This window comes from Hetaerina americana, unplaced genomic scaffold (genome assembly GCF_022747635.1).
Source record: "Hetaerina americana unplaced genomic scaffold, ioHetAmer1.1.p SCAF_52, whole genome shotgun sequence".
NCBI lineage: Eukaryota > Metazoa > Arthropoda > Insecta > Odonata > Calopterygidae > Hetaerina > Hetaerina americana.
In genome coordinates, this window is record NW_027287117.1 from 916,958 (window position 1) to 935,130 (window position 18,173).

An 18,173-nucleotide genomic window follows, 5' to 3' on the forward strand; every position below is an offset into this window, starting at 1 on the left:
AACACACCTGAGATACATTAACTGTTGGACTTGTCCCCTCCTATTTTAATTGTAAGGTTAGTCTTCATCTTTCTGGAAAATCACCTAATCTTTATTTTATTTAAACTGATTCTCATCCCATAGCTATTGCACCAAATTTCCAATTCACTCAGCAATGCCATCAACCCCTAACTGCATTGCCAAGTCAGCACGTTTCCATGGTGAAAAAATCACCACTCTTCCGAAATTCAGACCGTTTTTGCCTGATTCTCTCTCTCAGGTGTTTCATAACCTCAAGGCAGTACTCCGTGATGACTGTATTGCCTTTAAATAGGCAATACAGTCACCACGGCAAATAAATAAATAAATTCCTGATGCACAACCCCCTAAGCATGAAAAAAACAGCCAACATCACCGTGACATTCAAGCAAACTTGTCAAGGTTTTGGGGGCAGGAGGATGTTTCACCAATACATTGTGAAGATCTCTTATTTTTTGATTTTACATCCATAAACCCATGACTTGTCACCTATTAAGAACCCTGGCAAGCAGATTTCAGCCTCTTCAGCTCGATCAAACAGTTCATGATGGACTTGAACTGGATGTTATTTCTTGCCTGATCTCATTAGGCGAGGTACCAATTTGGTGGTGACTTGATGTATCCTTAATTCTTCAGTCAGGATTTAATGATAGCATGAAAAAAACAAGTTACCAGACTTCTGAGAGCTTCTGAATGTCAAGCATTGATTTGCATTAAGGATATCGTTCACTTTCTTGATATGGGGTCTTCGGTCAGCATAAATAGTCTTCTGGAGCACTTATCTTCCACTAATTGCTGCCCTTTTTGACCTGGGTAAACCACTCCTAACATAGTACATTTCATGGCATCCTCACCATACGCCTTGGTAATCAACTCAAAAGTTTCTGTTTAGGATTTGCAGCATTTCTCTGATCAACGTAGCTCCTTTAAAGATCTCATTTCTGTGGATCCAACTTTTCACCGCACTCCACGAAAACACCACATTAACGGCCATAACTTATCAGCTAATAATAATGCATTTATTTGTCCAGGGATTAGTTGCATATTCATACATACACAAATATTGGATACATCAGATATAAATTTCACAATCTTAGAAGAAAAACAATATACGAGGCATGTTCATTAAGTAAGGGCTGTTTGGTCACAGTAAAAAATATACTCATATGAAACACATTTTATTGGCACTTTTAGTTAGCTATGAACCTACTTCATTTCTCAACATAATCGCCATTCACTTATAAGCATTTTTCGTACCACTGCACTAGATTCTTTAACTCCTATGCATAGAAGCTCACCATCTGAGAGTTGAACCAATTGACAACGCCATTCTTGAGTTCCTCTTCAGTTTCGAAACATTGTCCACTGTTTCAAGTGCATGAAGAGGAAGTAGTCGCTAGGTGCAAGGCCAGGACTGTACGGTGGGTGGTCAAAGAGTTCCCAAAGAAAATCTTGAATTTTCTTAATGGTTTTGGCAGCAGTGTTTTGGTACCCACCTTGCACACAATATGTGGTATCCGAAGTTTTCCGTGACAATATTTTAGACAGTAGTGCGTCCAAGTTGAGGAAATCCTTCCGCCAGGCTATTGATATTCAATTGACGATCACATCGCAGTTTTTGTTCCACTTGCGAAACACTTTCATCGGTCAGAATACTGGGTCTGCCACTTCGCCCTTCGTCATGGACATTTGTTCGTCCATTTTTAAAATCACGGCACCACTGCCTAACCTTTCCTTCATTCATTACTGTAGGTCCATAAACTAGGCATAACTCCTGATGAATTTCAGCAGCCAACAATCCTTTTGCATACAAGAATCGTATGACAGAATAACGCACTGCACAGCTGGCGGGATGAGCGATTACGCGGACTTTGTTGTTTGCATGCACGGACAAGCAAACGGCCCTTACTTTATGAATATGCCTCATATTTATTTACATGCCAATACACTAGAGTAATTACATATTAATTGGTCAAGCTGCAATTGATGCATAGCGACAATTCCAGGTATTCATTTACAGAGCATATTATCTTTTAATAGGTTGAATAGCTTTTCCTTGAAAATTGGTACTTTAGTTTCACATTCGATTTCATGGGAAAGTTTATTGAATAACCTTAAGCTCATAAATGAAAAAGAAACACTTTGTTCCAATCCACCACTTTATTACAGGTACGAACTAGTCGTACCTGTAATAAAGTGGTGGATTGGAACAAAGTGTTTCTTTTTCATTTATTAAAATGAACTTCTACAAAGTTGAGGCTGAAACTATTGAACCTTAAGCTCATTGCTTTGGGCCCATGAGCAGTATTTTGTGTTCTGACAAATGGCCGGTGCAGGTCCTTGTGTAGTGACTATGGTTATTGTGGTTGGACTTGTACTGAGAAATATTACCCTTTGCATGCAAGATGACATTAAATATATATATATACAAGGTACTGGTAATAAACCAAGTCTTTTGAAGAGAGGTTCACATGGCATATCGCAAGGAGCATTGCTCAAAATACGTATAATCCTCTCTTGGATTTTGATACACCATGTGATATGCGATCGTTGTAGTGAACCTTGTTTTTGTAATTCCATGTTGAGAAGTGGATAATAGGTTATATACTTCAAGTTATGATACTAGACTATGATAGAAAACTATTTCAAATATTTTCATCAACTGGTTCAACAGGGATATTGGTCAATTAGAATTCATTGCCATTTTGCAGCCTTTAGTGGCTGGTTGCAGTTACTCGGGAAGTTCCACAAACAACTGGAGACATTCTCTTCAAAAAGTTCAGCAACCTTTTGAACAGACTTCGTAAGGCATACAGGACAAATTTTTTGGCAGGAATGTCAACACCATGATAATTTGTACTGAGCAATCTTAAGTTCACAATGTAACTACATATTTATTTCATGCATATCAACATATGAATTAATTAGAATGATATTTTGGATTTTAAGTTTCCTTCAAACAATTGATAGCAGTTGATATTATCTTAAGCAAATAAAATTATGATGAATACATGTTCAATGGTTTTAGAGTATCCACACGCCTATGCGCTTAGAATTCTCAAGATATGTCTTAAGAGAGATGAAATGATATCACTCTGACCTACTTAAATATAAAAAAAATATGAAACTTTGCAATTTCTACTCGGTTGCTTTTGGTTAAGCACTTTAGGTTGCATTTAGTGGCACATATGATTGTACAGCAAGGAGACTATATGAGATTCATTGAATTGTGCATATTTGATGGCCTGATGAAAATAAGAATGCAACAAGATTGGATTTGCTTAACTTCTTTTCATAATTGATAATAAATTATGATTAACCCATGCACTTAGTGCTTAAATGCACAATATATAATGCTTATGCATTCGTAGGTAAAAGAGAGCAGAATTGGACTACTCCATGAGGTAATAAAATGTAAAATTACGCCATCAGTTAACTATTTCAGAAAGCCCTTTTGGATAGGCATCAAATGTGATAGAAAATATGAGGTTGCTGCCATTCTGCTGAAATTCTGCTCCATTCAAGAATGCTATAAATTAGATTATCAGGACAAAATATCAGCGGTTGATTAACAGGAAAATAGTTGTAGGCTCACCCCAAGTTTTCCTGTAACAGATTGCACATCCACAAATATTGAAAGCTCATTTGGTCTTACCATTATTGAAGGAAGAAGCGGACAACATACAGGTGCTTGATAATAGGCAATATATTGTATTTACAGAGATTTGAAATAGAGCAAAGGCTATATCTGTTTCCACATAGTGCTAAACATCAAGCCAACACTCCCAAGCAGTTAAGAAAGTTATGACAAGGAGTGGACTTAATTTGGAAAGGCTGGGACCCAGAACAACACTGAAAATCTTTTAAGTGAGTCGTTAACCAGTGAAATATGAACAGTGGAAGACATCCAGGGAAAGAGGACCAACAGAAAGACTAAGGAATAGGAAAACAAGCCCATCCATCATCCTGTCTCGACTCTCATGAACCATGACTCTTCAGTGTGTCAAAGATGCCGCACTCAGTGCAACTCTTTCCTAAGGTCATCGCTGCGGAGTAAGTAACATTCATACAACAAAAAATGGCATATGCAATCTTCCCCTTAACATACATTTGGCCCAAAAATTGCCAATGGTAATTTGCGTACACCCAAAAAACATATATCGGTCATGGTATATAATGACAGTAAATAACATTTTGGCACATAATTTAATCTCTGATTTATCTTGGCTGCTTTATTATCTTAATTTGTGGTTACTGATTATAAATAATTAAGTATTTTTCATAAAAATGTGCTACACCTAAGTAAACAGTTCATTTTTACTTTCATACGGACATAAAACATTCATTTTACACTTTAAGTAACAATTAACAATCTAATTTAGTTTTGCCAGTAAATGTTATGTTTTGCAGAGTGTCATATTACCCCTAAATGCATCTCACTTACTCTACTATCAACAGCCCATCCCTTCAAGAGTGTCTGTAGGTGGGTTTCACTAAACATATTGTCACAAAATGAATGCAGAATATGCATTTTTCACTTGATATTTCCGGGTTTTGTCAATGAGACCCAATGGAAATGGAAGGTTTGATGTTGGGAGCTATCCAGCCTGGCACCAGAAAAAAATTCTAGGTCCAATTCAACTAGAATAAGTGATAATAAGGCGGCAAAATGCCAAACTCTCAAAATTCCAGTCTGTTAACTTATTACAAAGTATGTATAAGCATAAGATCAATTCAATTTTGACAGGGTTTTTGCCAACATTCACCAGGCCATTGAAAAAACAACAGGAGGGGACCACAGAATACAACACACAACTGCAACAACACCCAAGGGCTCTTGGATGTCACTTCAAAACATATAACAGTGCCCATTAGCAGAGATGATGCATATCACTCCCCCTCCCGGGTTACTTCCGCAAAGCTAAAGCTTCCCCTTTAGAATAGATCTGCTGAAGGGGACCGGCCAATTCCCTACACCAAGCTGAGGTTGGCCGCTTGGATTTCACCCCCAAGGACGCAGAGGAGGATCTCTGCTTGGTGTGCCCCATCTTGCTGGATTATCGTTCCATCCTCGAGGATAAATGTGTGGCCTGGGGAGGGCAAATGCATACTCAATAACATGGATATGAACAGAAAAGGTAAAGTGGACAGAAAGTAACACAAATGAGGGTGTGCTGGGTACGGTGGACAAGGAGAGGGGATTGTTGGGAGAAATCATGAGGAGGTAGGAAAATTGGATGAAGGGGGCATTGATCAGCAGAGAGATGTTGGAAGGTTGTGATAGGGGCGAGAATGCTAGGAAAAGGAGGAAGGGGCAGCAATAGGATAGGCATGTTTGCTGGAATGAAAGGAGGAAGGAAGTACACGGAGAGGAAGGATTTTGTTGTCGAGTAGGATGTTGGGTTTAGTTTTGCTTGGATAAAGAAAACATCAGTTGTGTCAACGTAAAACCTACCTCAACAGGTAGATTTTCCAACAATAACAATTTAGATAATAATTGAAACATGATAATTTCACCACTGGATTACTGTTTCATTTTTCAATACTGAACCTCCATGGTTCAGATCTTCAGATAGTGGAATTACTTTCAGTAACTATGGGCCTTTGGGCACCAAAAGAGCCTTAAACTAGTGGGGAGGGTTGGATAGAGGCTATGCCTTCCCATTCCTTACCAGTGAGGGGCACTTCGTCACCTTGGGCCATCCCCTCCGCCGATGCTATGGCCTTGAAGCACGACAGGTCACCATCCTCTGCCCCCACCACTACACTGGCACCACCCTCTTGGGGCCCCTCCACCACTGCCAGTGGAGCCTCACCCTCCACTGCCAGTGGTGCCCCCACCACTCCCGCTGACTGCAGCCCCCCTGCAGCCACCGCCAACAGAATCTCTGCGCCTGGCAAGAAACGGAAATTGAACAGTGCCACTATATGAGTCATGCGCACATCCCACGCACACGCCCAGGGCCCACCACTCGCCCGTCAAATTCAAGTTTTCAAGTGTAAAACAAACTATTAATAACATGCTCACACACAAGCATATGGACTCTGTTGTTTTATAGCATTCAATCCTTTAATCCCATTTGTAGGAGGGCTGTCGGGAAAGTAACTGACGTTTCGGCCTAGCGTGACGGTGGGTAGGGCTAGAGCAATCACATTTGGTGTCCCTACACTCAGTATGCATCCTGCTGTGGCAGTGGGTGCACAGACGGTGTTTATTCTACTTGGCTCACTAGGCGAACTGTAAAAATATGCGCTGCAATAGAAAATCCCACAAGTTGTGAAGTGCAATTACCGATTAGGTTTTTACTGGAAAACACCACAAGCTGATTGAAATTCATAGGCAACTTTGAATGGAGTGTATGGAGACGGAACAATGAGTGAAAGCTGGAGTGGGGCAGTGGTGCATTCAGTTTAAAGAAGGGCCACAGCACCAACGTTCACGACGAGGACTGCAGCGGTCAAGCCTGTCCTTGTGACAGATGGCCAGTTCCTGGATATCATGGACATTTTGTCCGTTTGCTCTTAAACTAACAACACCACTGATGCACGAATCTTTCACTCATCGCTTAGTTGGCGCACAGCACAAATTTTTCAATGAATGTGGTTTCTTGCCAGTAAAAACCTTATCACTAAACGGATTTTATGTTTGGCAGGACTTACATTTGTATTGTTCATTTTGACTCACTACTGCAAACAAATGAAAAGCGATGAGAATGCTGCACCCAGTGTGCGCATCACGAACTACTACCCATTATGATTTGCATCATAATGGGTATCACCCTGGCATTTAAAGAAAATGGATATCATCCTGACATTATCTGGTTATAAAGAATGGTCTCTGGCTATGTCGTTGCTTTTCACAAATTTCTTTATTTTTTTTTCCGTCGCAAATTACAATGGAGAAAAATCATTAAAATGGTGAGGCCATTACTTGGGAGACCACTTAAAATATTGAAAAATCATAACAGCAAAGAATAAGCACCTTGCACAAGAGAGTAATTTCCATTGTGAGCACAATATTGGTCCTGAAAACGACTTGCTTGGCGAGTGACTTTCCACATCACGAGTAACGAGGAGATGGCAATTCCTGGATTTGTTGCAGGCCCGCTGCTAATGCAGTTTGTATCCAGGACTCGTTCCACTAGCATCTTAGCGGCACAAGTGACCACAAATTTCACCAAATTTGTGTTCAAACATTTTATCAGTGATTCTATTTTCAATAGTATTTTGTGCGTCATTGTAAAAATGACCGAAAAGAAAATTCCATCAGACGGAAAAAAATAACTGCAGAAATGAGAAATAAAATGATTGAAAATCAAGAAAAAGGTTCGAGAGTGGCCGACCAACGACACACATTAACAATTGACCTTTTCTTCAAGAATACAGACAAGGCTAAGGAGATCGATGCATCTAATAGAGTGACAAGAGTATCTACACAATCGTTACGTATTCTCAACAATGTTGAAAGGTTGCCTCTCTTATGCATAAATGAAAACCAATTGCTATGCGACACCATTAATGAAAATTTAAGCACATGCGAGAATGGGAAAATGATTTTCACCAACCCTGTTAGTATCAAGAGCATCAACAGCCAAACAAGTATTTAAGGTAATCCATGTGTGGTTCTAGAAGTTAACGAGAAGAGCCGTCATCCATGGCATTGTGAGGCATGGTCAAGCGGCAAGCTCTTAGTCAAAGGCAGCAGAGAACTTCATCGGTGATGTCAAGAAGGTTAAAGATTCTGAGGGTTACCTAACATAACACGTTTTTAATTGTGACGAGATGGTTCTCTTTGGGAAGAAGATGCCAAAGCAAACCAATATTTGTGCACATAACAGCAGAAGACAATGGATTACAACAAGGTATTGAAAGGTCATCCTACCCTGCTATTGGCAGATTTTTCAATTGTATCCCGATCCCTAGTTGAGGAAGTTTGTGGAGAGAACTGAAGGAGTATGCCGCCCATCTGATGGGACGTTTAACTGTGGACCCCTTGGTGCCTTTGGTTTATAGTAGACTAACGCTGGGTTTCTCTCCACCCTTCCTCCTTTCCCATTCATCCCTAATGGTGCAAATCACCTTGAGTGTCGGAGGCCTCCCCTAAAACTAATACTACAACCTTCTGAGTTTTCAACTGATTTTTCAGCAGGCTCCCCTTTGGGTTACACAGATGATATTCTACTGTCATCACAAAACCTGCTATTTCTTCTATTGCTTATGTTTGTAAATCTGAGTCTCCTTCAACAGTATGAAGTCTTCAACATTTTTAATAGTCAAAGATATTTCCACTGCAGACATTAAAAAATCCTGATAATATTCAGCTTCAAATCCTGAAGTGAAATCCTTTTCATGTAACTTTTACCATAGTAGATTGTTTAACCTCCCTCCAAGAAGCAGCCTAATTGAAGCATAAGGACTTCAAATGATAGGTTTTTATATTCGTTCTTGCTCCCTGTCCCCTGGCCATCAATCTTATCATCACTTGACTATAGCACTTCTAAAACTTCATTAACAAACTTGTAACTGTATAACTTCTTGGCAGCAATAAATTACTCCTTGATCCATCGGCAGAGATACTGAACTTATATTCAGGAGCAAAGCAAGCCACCTACCCATCTTCCCATCCCCGCTGTGCAATTTGTCAACGTCAGGATTGTATGGAGCACTGCCCATAATTGAAACTGCTTTTACCTCATCCTATGGAATTCTTAGGACATTGACTAGTTATTTCACAGCTTTGACAACAAAGTGAGAGTGGATCCAGTTCCCCTGAGTTCATTATTGTCAAAATTTTCCCACAACACTTCAAATTGTGGATGTCTTGGAGTGTAGAGACCTTTTCCTTACTGGATTTTCATCCAGAAACATTTGATTCACTTCACAAAGCTTGCATCTTTCCTGGCAAAGCTCTCAAAATGCACTGGCCCTTTTCATCTAAATTATACACAGGATAATTTAAAATCAAATTCAGGCATCAGTGCATTAAATTTTATCCATAATGGTTTAATTACATCACTTGAAGCACCCATGACTTTACCAGGCACTCTTTTCATCAACATAAGTATATCTCCTAAACTAACACGTACTGTGAAGTTTTCTACATGTAAGCACTTAAGTGAAAACGTCATGAATTTAGAATCAGAAAACCGGGCAACGCTGCAAAATTAGCTCGCATAACATGTTTCAAATTCCTCCCATTTGAGTTTAGAATACACCCCTAAATAGCAAAACAATAATGGTCAATTAAAACACCCCATAATGTTCAATTTGCAAGTGTTTTCTGACCGTTATGAAATGATTCCATCGCATATCAAGGGTTTGTTTCCACTCCTGCCCACTTACTCTCTGCCACGTCGATGGCTGTGTCCCTTGTTTGAATGACAAACGAAGCACTGTCCCCCGATGCCATCTCCATCCCCTCGACTGCCCTGCCTGCCTCCTCTCCCGCCACTCTCGTCACGAGCATTGCATCCAGCACACCCACGCCCTCCCACTCCGCACGCATCTCGGGGTGCCTGCACACCAAGTGTCGACGGAGGCTCTGGCGCAGCCGCATCGACTGACCACAGAATCGACAGGCGTACATCTGGTTGTTGTGGTACTGCCTGTGATGGGTGCGCAGAAGGTGCTCCTGCAACAAGCGCAAAGCTAGCTATCAATGCGAACAGCGCACATGACATTCTATGACAATGAGTCTAACCTGGTTGAGATACAGAATATGAATTTAAAGCAAAAAATAAACAAACTCTGCATTGATTAAAGTCCTGTGTATGTTCTTGAAATGGCTGGCTTCTCTAATTTTAGTTCAACTCTATTTAGAAGCAACGACCGTGTCGACCGGTTTGATTGGAATGGCATATTTCCATCTAGTGGAAACCAAACAAGTCACAGAAAGCAATTACACTCATAAATTATGAAGAAATAACCAGGAAAAGTGTGTATCCAAATTATGTGTGTAGCCAAAAAACCTTTTTTTCACCATTTCTAAGCTCATGCACGTGTGGAATCTCTTGTAGTACAGAGTGACCACTAAGCAACTCTTTCTAATACGAATTTATTTGTCATGCAAGTCATAGGGCAATTAACAATATTATGGGAATCACTTTTTAAACCAAGATTCTCATCTTATTCTGTACGTCTTACAACAGAATTCCACCGAGCATAATCTTTTAAACTTATTTCCCTTCCTCTAGCAAAATGGATTACTTTTTATTAATATTTCTTATCAATTATCCAAATTATTGGAGTGTCGCATGATGTTTTCTCTTAATAATAATAATATCTATTGGTCCCAGGACTTCACTAAGTTAAACTATAAGACAAGTCAGAGAACAAACAATCAGCTGTTTCAGTGTTCCGAAAACTCCAGTGGCTAAAATAGCATTTATCTGTAAGAGAGTGAAGTTAATACCCTTTAATGACAAGCACTGTATCATTGTCCCTCAAGCAATGGAGTCCCAAGAGATGATTTGGACAGCAGCTCTCCAAACGCTGTGGATTCGATTCCAGGCCCAGCTTTCACCATTCACTGCACGTGCTCACCTTGACAAATGCCTTATTGCAAAGGGCGCACTGGTGAACCTTGCCCTGGGTGTGCTCCAGCAAGTGGACGGCCAGGTAATCCCTCGACATGAACATCTTGCCGCAGTGGGGGCAAGGGTGTGCCTTCTTCGACACTGGCTCATGTACGGCTGCGTGCTTCAACAAATTCCCCTTCTGGTAGAACTCCTGCCGATGGGAAAAGGGAGTGAGCATCTATTGAACAAGGTCCCCGGCAAAGGATCTCGTCCAAATTCATCCATAAGAAACTTTGGTTAACATTACTGTTCTTAGAACAATATGCATCTAGTTTCCATAAGTACACCGCCGTGAAAATACATGATTAAAATAATTAAAAAGCCCAAATAGGATTTGAACTCAGGCTACCGAGTAAAGCTTAGGCATGCAGATGGAAAATAAAATGTCTTTTAAAATCTTTTTTTAAAACAAAAAAGTCATACATTTTTATCAAGGTACCTTTCATGGGTATTCTTTGGTGCAGATGTAATTAAATGGCAATTTTATCATTAATGGTTTCATAAAATGAAACTATTTGATTATCTTTTATAGAAAATTGCTTTGCATTATTTTGTAGACAACACTTGATATCCATAATGATTATGTATAGCGCAATCCTTGTTAGCTGAAGGCCACAAAGTGAGGGAATTACATATGAAGTGCCATGGGATGACCTGTTTCCTGTTCATTTATTCCCAACCTTCTTGCAAGGAAATGGGTTTTGTTTTTCTAACAAATCAGGTTTTACAAAGCTACATGCTCTTAGGTGTCGTTCAATTGCTCATGAAAAATACCAGCAGAAGGTGCTGCACTAGGAACTTAAGGCTGGACATGGGAGTAAGCTATAGAGTTGTCAGGTTTGCAGTGCTCCCTGCACCATCATGAAATAGTTTTCAGTTAATATAGAACTTAAATACTAAACGGAAAAGGTATTTTAGCCTTTGATTGTTTGGTTCATGGAAGAGTCTAGGATAACTATTAAGTCCAGGGAGCATGGTGGGCAGGGTATGAGTAGCACTACAATTTTGCTTCCACTTTCTGCAAACACCATGTTCCCTCAAAATACACTTATATAGGATTTACCATTTTCCTTTGCACTTTAAAATGTGTAAAAGAGCGATTTCACCCTAGATGAGACGTAGTTTCCAGTGTATTTTAGATAAATAACAAGTTATTTCCCAATTTGAAGTACATAAAAGATGTACCAGAAGGGGAACCCTTGGATGTTTTTTCCTCTGAACTGAACTGGATGATAAACTGAGATTTACAGATTGTCAATTCCACCAAATTTCATATTTGAATTCAAATGCAGTTCTTTAGTTAGGAGTGCTAACAACTATGTGGAACTAAAACCGTCAATCCAAGCAGGAGCAGTAACTTTGCTCAGTTTTCATTTAAATATTCAATTTTTCTCTCTCATACGTTCCAACTGGATGTGGGTAACATAGGATCACATATCTGCCGGAAATTTATATTTTTGGTGACGAAATGATGTATAAACTTGCAGAAAAAGCATCAAAGTATAACACTTTGATGTAAAAATATTTGACGAGATCTATTGAAAATCTGCAAAGGACATTATAACCTTAAACAAGATTTCAGTGCTTGACAACCTCTAAATTATGGACGGTATATGGTTGGTTCCATAATTGATGCTTTTTGCATTGATTTTGGTATAACAGCCTAGAGAGCCAGGAACCTAAATGATCCTTCACTAATTTGCACATTTAGTGAGTCATATTTGTTTAGAATGCACTTTATATTTTGTTACACGCCGCAAGCTTGGAAATAAAAATGCAGTTGCAAATTGCCCACAAAATGCAGAGGTAAATGCGCAAGGGGATGACAATAGAGTGGGAAATGCCAAAGCAGGCAGGCAGGCAGGAGAAGCCCCAGCACCTCACCTTCCCGCACTCCTTGCACTTGTGCCTGCGCTCTCCCTTGTGCAGCAGCATGTGCACCTCAAGCGACTTCTTAGTCTTCACCTTCTTGTCGCACACTGGGCACGGCACCTGTAACGACAATCACATGCACCGATCAGGAAAGAGGGCATCATGGGAGCAAGGACCACAAAGCCCCTCCTCCACTCCAGACAATCCGATTCAGCCAACTCTCTCAAACGCCTGCCCGTACGATGCACAGGGTGGTCAATTTTCAGCATCAATATGGGCAAAAAATATTAAACCATGATCCTGGAAATCAGCATTTTTATAGTATTATGACCAAGTTAAAGGGTTTTTCATTAAGAACATAAAAAAAAGCTATCATAATGCAGTCATGGGTTTGGTGGGCCTTTTCAAATTACATTTGGTGTTGTGAAGGAAAGAAGTACCGGTGCACACGACATTTGTGCCAAAAAATAATACACATGAGCATGCATTTCCTCGCCGCGCTATCGAAACCTTCCCCAGACTTCCCCGAAGCATTATACTAAGCCACAATATTGTAAACCGTTGATCTGGGGTACAACACAAAGAATTTAATTATTCCGAAATATAATGCCCTGCGCAAACACTTACAAAAATAGCAGCTCTTCGATTGTATTCCGCACTTGTATGTAATATCTTGAACATTTTGAGGTTATGGCTGTTTACTAGATGCCTATAGCTCTCAAGAATACCAATTGTGACCTCCAGTGGAACTACGATATGGCGGGAAATTCAAATTAAAATTTGTCCGGATTTAAGCGCTGCATCCTGTAGATCTTTATAGTCAAAAAAGCAATATTATTTAAGTCAAACATACTGTACATCTCTACTGTTTGTTCAGACATTCTAGCTCTTTTATCAAATGCATCGAAGCATACTGAGAAAAAACCTTACACAGTCAGCATTACATATTACATAAACATGGATGAACTGTTTCTGTGAAATTATTGATACCAAGACCAGAGGACCATAACCTGACCAATATTAGAATATACGATAGTTTCCAGGGCTACTTTGTGGAAATGATCTCAAAAAACACACTTTGTATCACAACACAAAATATTTACCAGGAAGACCTTGGTTCCAGTGTGTAGCATAATCATTAAGTCTTATTACAATCCTCAGTTGAAGAACTCTTTCAAAATCAGTTTGAATAAGTTTTACAAAACAGGATATGAATTCAGCAATTAATGAACTTACTTAAAGTCACCTTTCACCAGATTTATGTCAATTTATTTGACATAACCCAAAGGACGGTAGGATCTAACTATGGGCATAGCTTACAGAATGAAACATACTTTCTGGATTGAGTAATATTGGACAAAAGAAAAGCTTATTACAGAAAGCATATTACAAATGGCCACTACATTACATGTATATGGCGTACCTTTACAAATGATACTTAATATGCATTGATTTAAGTTTTTGTGAAATTAAAATACATTTTTAACGCTTTTACTCAAGCTTGGATTGAAATATTGCATCACCAACTATGTTAAATCAGTGATCCCAAAAACAATGTTGCGCAAAGAGTTAACAACATAACCAGACAACAGAATATACTAAGCCTTCATTAAGTGAGCTTCATATTTTGTAAATACTTGAACACTGCTGCTAACAAAGTAATATTACTTGAGTGTATCTAATGATGCCTGTGAAAAATTGAAACCATTTAGTGATGCAACAAAACTTCAACTAAGCACGTGCTTTTCCTGCATGTATCAGTCAAACTCTGGCATGATATTACTAAACCAACACTGTCAATATAGACATCATGAAAGAGGATGGCAATGTTCTCTCCATCAAATGTGCTCTTTTTCCTCAATCCTTTCTGCACCGATACAAGGCATATAAAGACTGTCCCAAAAGTAAGAGGACCAATACGATTAAAAAACATTTTCCACCAGAATTGATACATTCACTCAAAATTCTTCAAAGAAGCATCCTTGAGCATCCACACACTGCCGTCAGCAGGTTTTCTTCTCTTCGTAAGTCTTCTGCAAGGCAGCGCCTGGAATGCTGCCAAGCTCCCTCGTCACAGCCTGTTGTAGCCCAGCCACCGAGCTCTGGTGACGCCTGAGTGTCTAGAAGGAATCTGGTGGGGTATTGTCTAATTTAGATTTTGGATCCTCACTCATGGCCGAGAAGATCTAGGCAGATCCACCTGCACTTCACTTTTAGGAATGCCAAGTTCATCAGAAACCATGCAAACACAATCTGTGACCCTTGCCCAAATAAGCCTACACTATTGCAAGATTTTCGTCACTTTTTGAGGTCGAAGGGCATCCTCCTGAACGTTTGGCGTCTTCAACATCTTCCCTACCCTCCCGAAACAACTTGTGCCACTCAAAAACACCCGATCCACTTCATGGCGTTATATCACCATAAGCTGCACTGAGCAGTCTCTTCCCCAGTTTCATGCAACATTTGGTGCTTTCCAATGGCCGGTTCATGACAGAGTGTAACAAGGGCACTTTAGGTAGGTTTTGCAAACGAACGATCTGCAAATGCTGGGAGACGACAGCAACTGTCCTCCAAGTCTTTCCTGAGACTCCCCTCCCTCGAACCTCACCAGAGAAACCACTTCAATGTCTATACAGGAAACATAAGCATTCCTACCTTCGGGAGACCTTATATATACTAGCTGCAATTAGTGAGCTGTTGCTAAGTTCCATGAACATGTATGAAATGAAAATCATGCTGAGAATTTTGGTGTATGCTTCAGGATGCTACTGCGAAAATTATAATGTAAATCAGGTTGGCCAGTGAGAGGGAAGTTGGGACTTGCCAAAGAGTCACTTTGAGGGAAAAAATTCATTGATGGGGGGTTTTTAATCCATAATTAATCAACTTGGGATGGGGAAATGTAGAGATTATTTTCCCCCAACTCTCACTGGATAACTCTTCATATTGACAAACAACCTTTTTTCTTAAAAAAAACAATCATCAAGTTCCTGTGAGATGCATTTTATCTTTTCTTAACATACTAGTTAACAAATATTATTCATTTTTTAACTCTTTGGCGCATTATAATTCCTATTTTTTAAAAAGTTTTTGGATTAAATTAGAGCCATCAAATTTTTACAGCTTTAACTTTTGCCCCAGAAAAGCATGGAATGATCACGTGGCTAGTGTCCAATGGCTATGCATTTATGGGTACCTCTGATGGTGCTGACAGAACTACGGGAAGATTTTATACTACAACCATTATCAGGGAAAAATTTGGATATCTGAAATGCTAAAAATATGCTGAGCAGAAATTGCATTGAGCACATCATACTGTTGCACCAAACGACTAACATGATGAATATATTGAAATAAATTTTGAGTGAACATTTAGTGGGATCGATTACTAAATTACTTTTTACCCTCCAGGCCAGGCCAAAATTTGTTAGGTATGTCCAGTCTCGAGGCATAAGAACCAACTGAAAAATCTGATGAAGAAAGTGATGCCGTATTTAATAGGACACTTTGTATTACACTGGAAAAGATGGACTAAGCCAATAGCACAGTTACATTAGAATTATTATTATTACTGATCAAAGTCCAAATTACTGTTTCCAAGAATCTTATATAGCCACAGCCATAACTAACTAATTAAGAATATATGCTACTAAGATCGCTACCAAGAAAGTAATTAACATTTTGGCTTAGAATGGCGATGGGTCGGGCTACAGCCAAAATCTTGGAATCTAAACGTCCTCATACTCAGTACATATACTGCTGTGGTAATAAGCAGACTGTGATTCTTCTACTTTGCTCACTGAAATCTGTTAAAATGTGTGCCAGAATAGAATATCTTGCAAGATCTATGATAATGTTTTTACAGGCAAAAAACCACAAGCCAAATAAAATTCACAGGCAACTTTGTACAAAGTGTACGGAGACGGAATAATGAGCGAAGGCAGAGTGGTGCATTAAGTTCATAAATGGCCACAGCACCAATGCTCACGACGAGGACATCGCAGCGGTCAGCCTAGCCTTGTGACAGATGAACTGACGGACGGTCAGTCCCTTTGCTCTTAAACTAACAACACCACTGACACACAAAACTTTCACTCATTCCTAAGTTGGCGCATAGCACAAACTTCCCGACATATGTCAGCAACATTGAAGTTTCTTGCCAGTAAAAACGTTATCACTATATGGATTTTACATTTGATGGGATTTTCAATTGCATTGTTTATTTTGAACTACCGTAAACAAACAACAAATGGCATGGCCTTCCAAACACTACCCTGGTGTGTGTTTGAGACAATACAGCTAACATTCAGCACTCCACACTACTTCACTCACTACGCGCAAAGTCATTTAATCGTCAACTCATTGTGACACTATCACACAATCTTAACTGGGGAGATATCTGTGAAATCATTAGGAAATTTTCAAATATATATATCACCTTAATGGAATATGAAGAGTTTTGATAAAAAAAATGTTTGAGCCTGGAAATGCTTACATCCTAATGGGCTTCAAGGAAAAAGCACTTCCTGCTCAGGAGCCAATTGATTTGCCAGCACTTAAGGAAGATCCAATTAATTGATGTAATAGGATCTAGGGTGTCACTGGCCTCATTTAGTGCAGTACAGTACAGTGTCCACACTCAATGAGAATGCGGTAAAAGTGAGAGCAACTGAAGGGAGAATAACTGCACGCACTCTCACACAATTAACATACCAAAATGTAAATTGGAAAACAAAAGGCTTGATTTTTTTAGCATTGAATTTAGGTACATGCAATGGGCTTTGCAATATTACGGTGCATACTATATCCCTACACCACCCTTCAGGGTTTAGCCATGATTCTTCGCAGTATTGTTACATCAGAAAAAAATTACTTCTTGGATAACAGATACTAATAAATAAGATGTGCCAATGGGCGGTGGTGGCATTTTCTGGTTTTTCTGTAAAATACAGCTGTAGGCATTAGTAAAATTATACTGAAATGGTGTCCTCTAAGGAGCCCAGCTAGCCCTTTGCATGCTCCTCCTTGCTTTACCATTGGTTGGTGCCATGATTTTACAGTTCCTAAGCAAAAATGAGAATTTACACTTTACACACTTCAATAAAAGTAAATAAAAAATATATTTATCCATTATAGTTGCAGATTTCTGAAATTATTTATCAAAACTACAGAATTATTTTGCACAAATCTAAGTCAATGATGTAACACTTAATACCACCCGATGCATTATACAGCCAGTTAGTGCAGTCCTGATATATGCATGAAAGTACATATATTGATAATTTTTATCAATATTTAAAAGGGTACAATGGTAAACATTGTCATACGTTCAACATATTAAATGCTTTGATTGTTACTAATACATAAATCTGAAAGCTTGTTCGTTTCTACTTACCGAAAAACTAATGCTGAAATTGGGTTAGAATGTTGCACAAAAATATAAGGTCATTTGATTCAACATTATAGCATTAAATGGGAACAATGACAAATTTCCATGGATAAAAATTTTCGTACACTCATTAAAATACCAATTAATATAACAAGCTTATCGGCATTAGATAGAAATTCAACAAATTGCCGAAACATTTTTACTGTTAGGCCTTTAAAACCTTGAAAATTTCATTCAAATGTCATTAATGATTTTGAATCACTTTCTTCAGATTTATCTCAATAGAATCACATTGTTTTCCACAGCAAACTAGTCCG

At 39.1% G+C, this 18,173-nt stretch overlaps 1 protein-coding gene across 1 annotated transcript in view; it reads right to left on the reverse strand.

The window, feature by feature from the left end:
- Nucleotides 1–5,780: 5,780 nt before the first annotated feature.
- The window catches only part of LOC139694670 (PR domain zinc finger protein 15-like), a 47,673-nt gene continuing 35,280 nt past the window's right edge, over nt 5,781–18,173 (reverse strand). Inside the window, exons 16-20 of the mRNA XM_071593164.1 lie at nt 12,480–12,587; nt 10,561–10,746; nt 9,361–9,649; nt 5,835–5,912; nt 5,781–5,785 (exon numbers count right to left, since the gene is read on the reverse strand). Coding sequence (XP_071449265.1) covers nt 5,781–5,785; nt 5,835–5,912; nt 9,361–9,649; nt 10,561–10,746; nt 12,480–12,587 — 666 coding nt within the window. The remainder of the gene's footprint in view (nt 5,786–5,834; nt 5,913–9,360; nt 9,650–10,560; nt 10,747–12,479; nt 12,588–18,173) is intronic.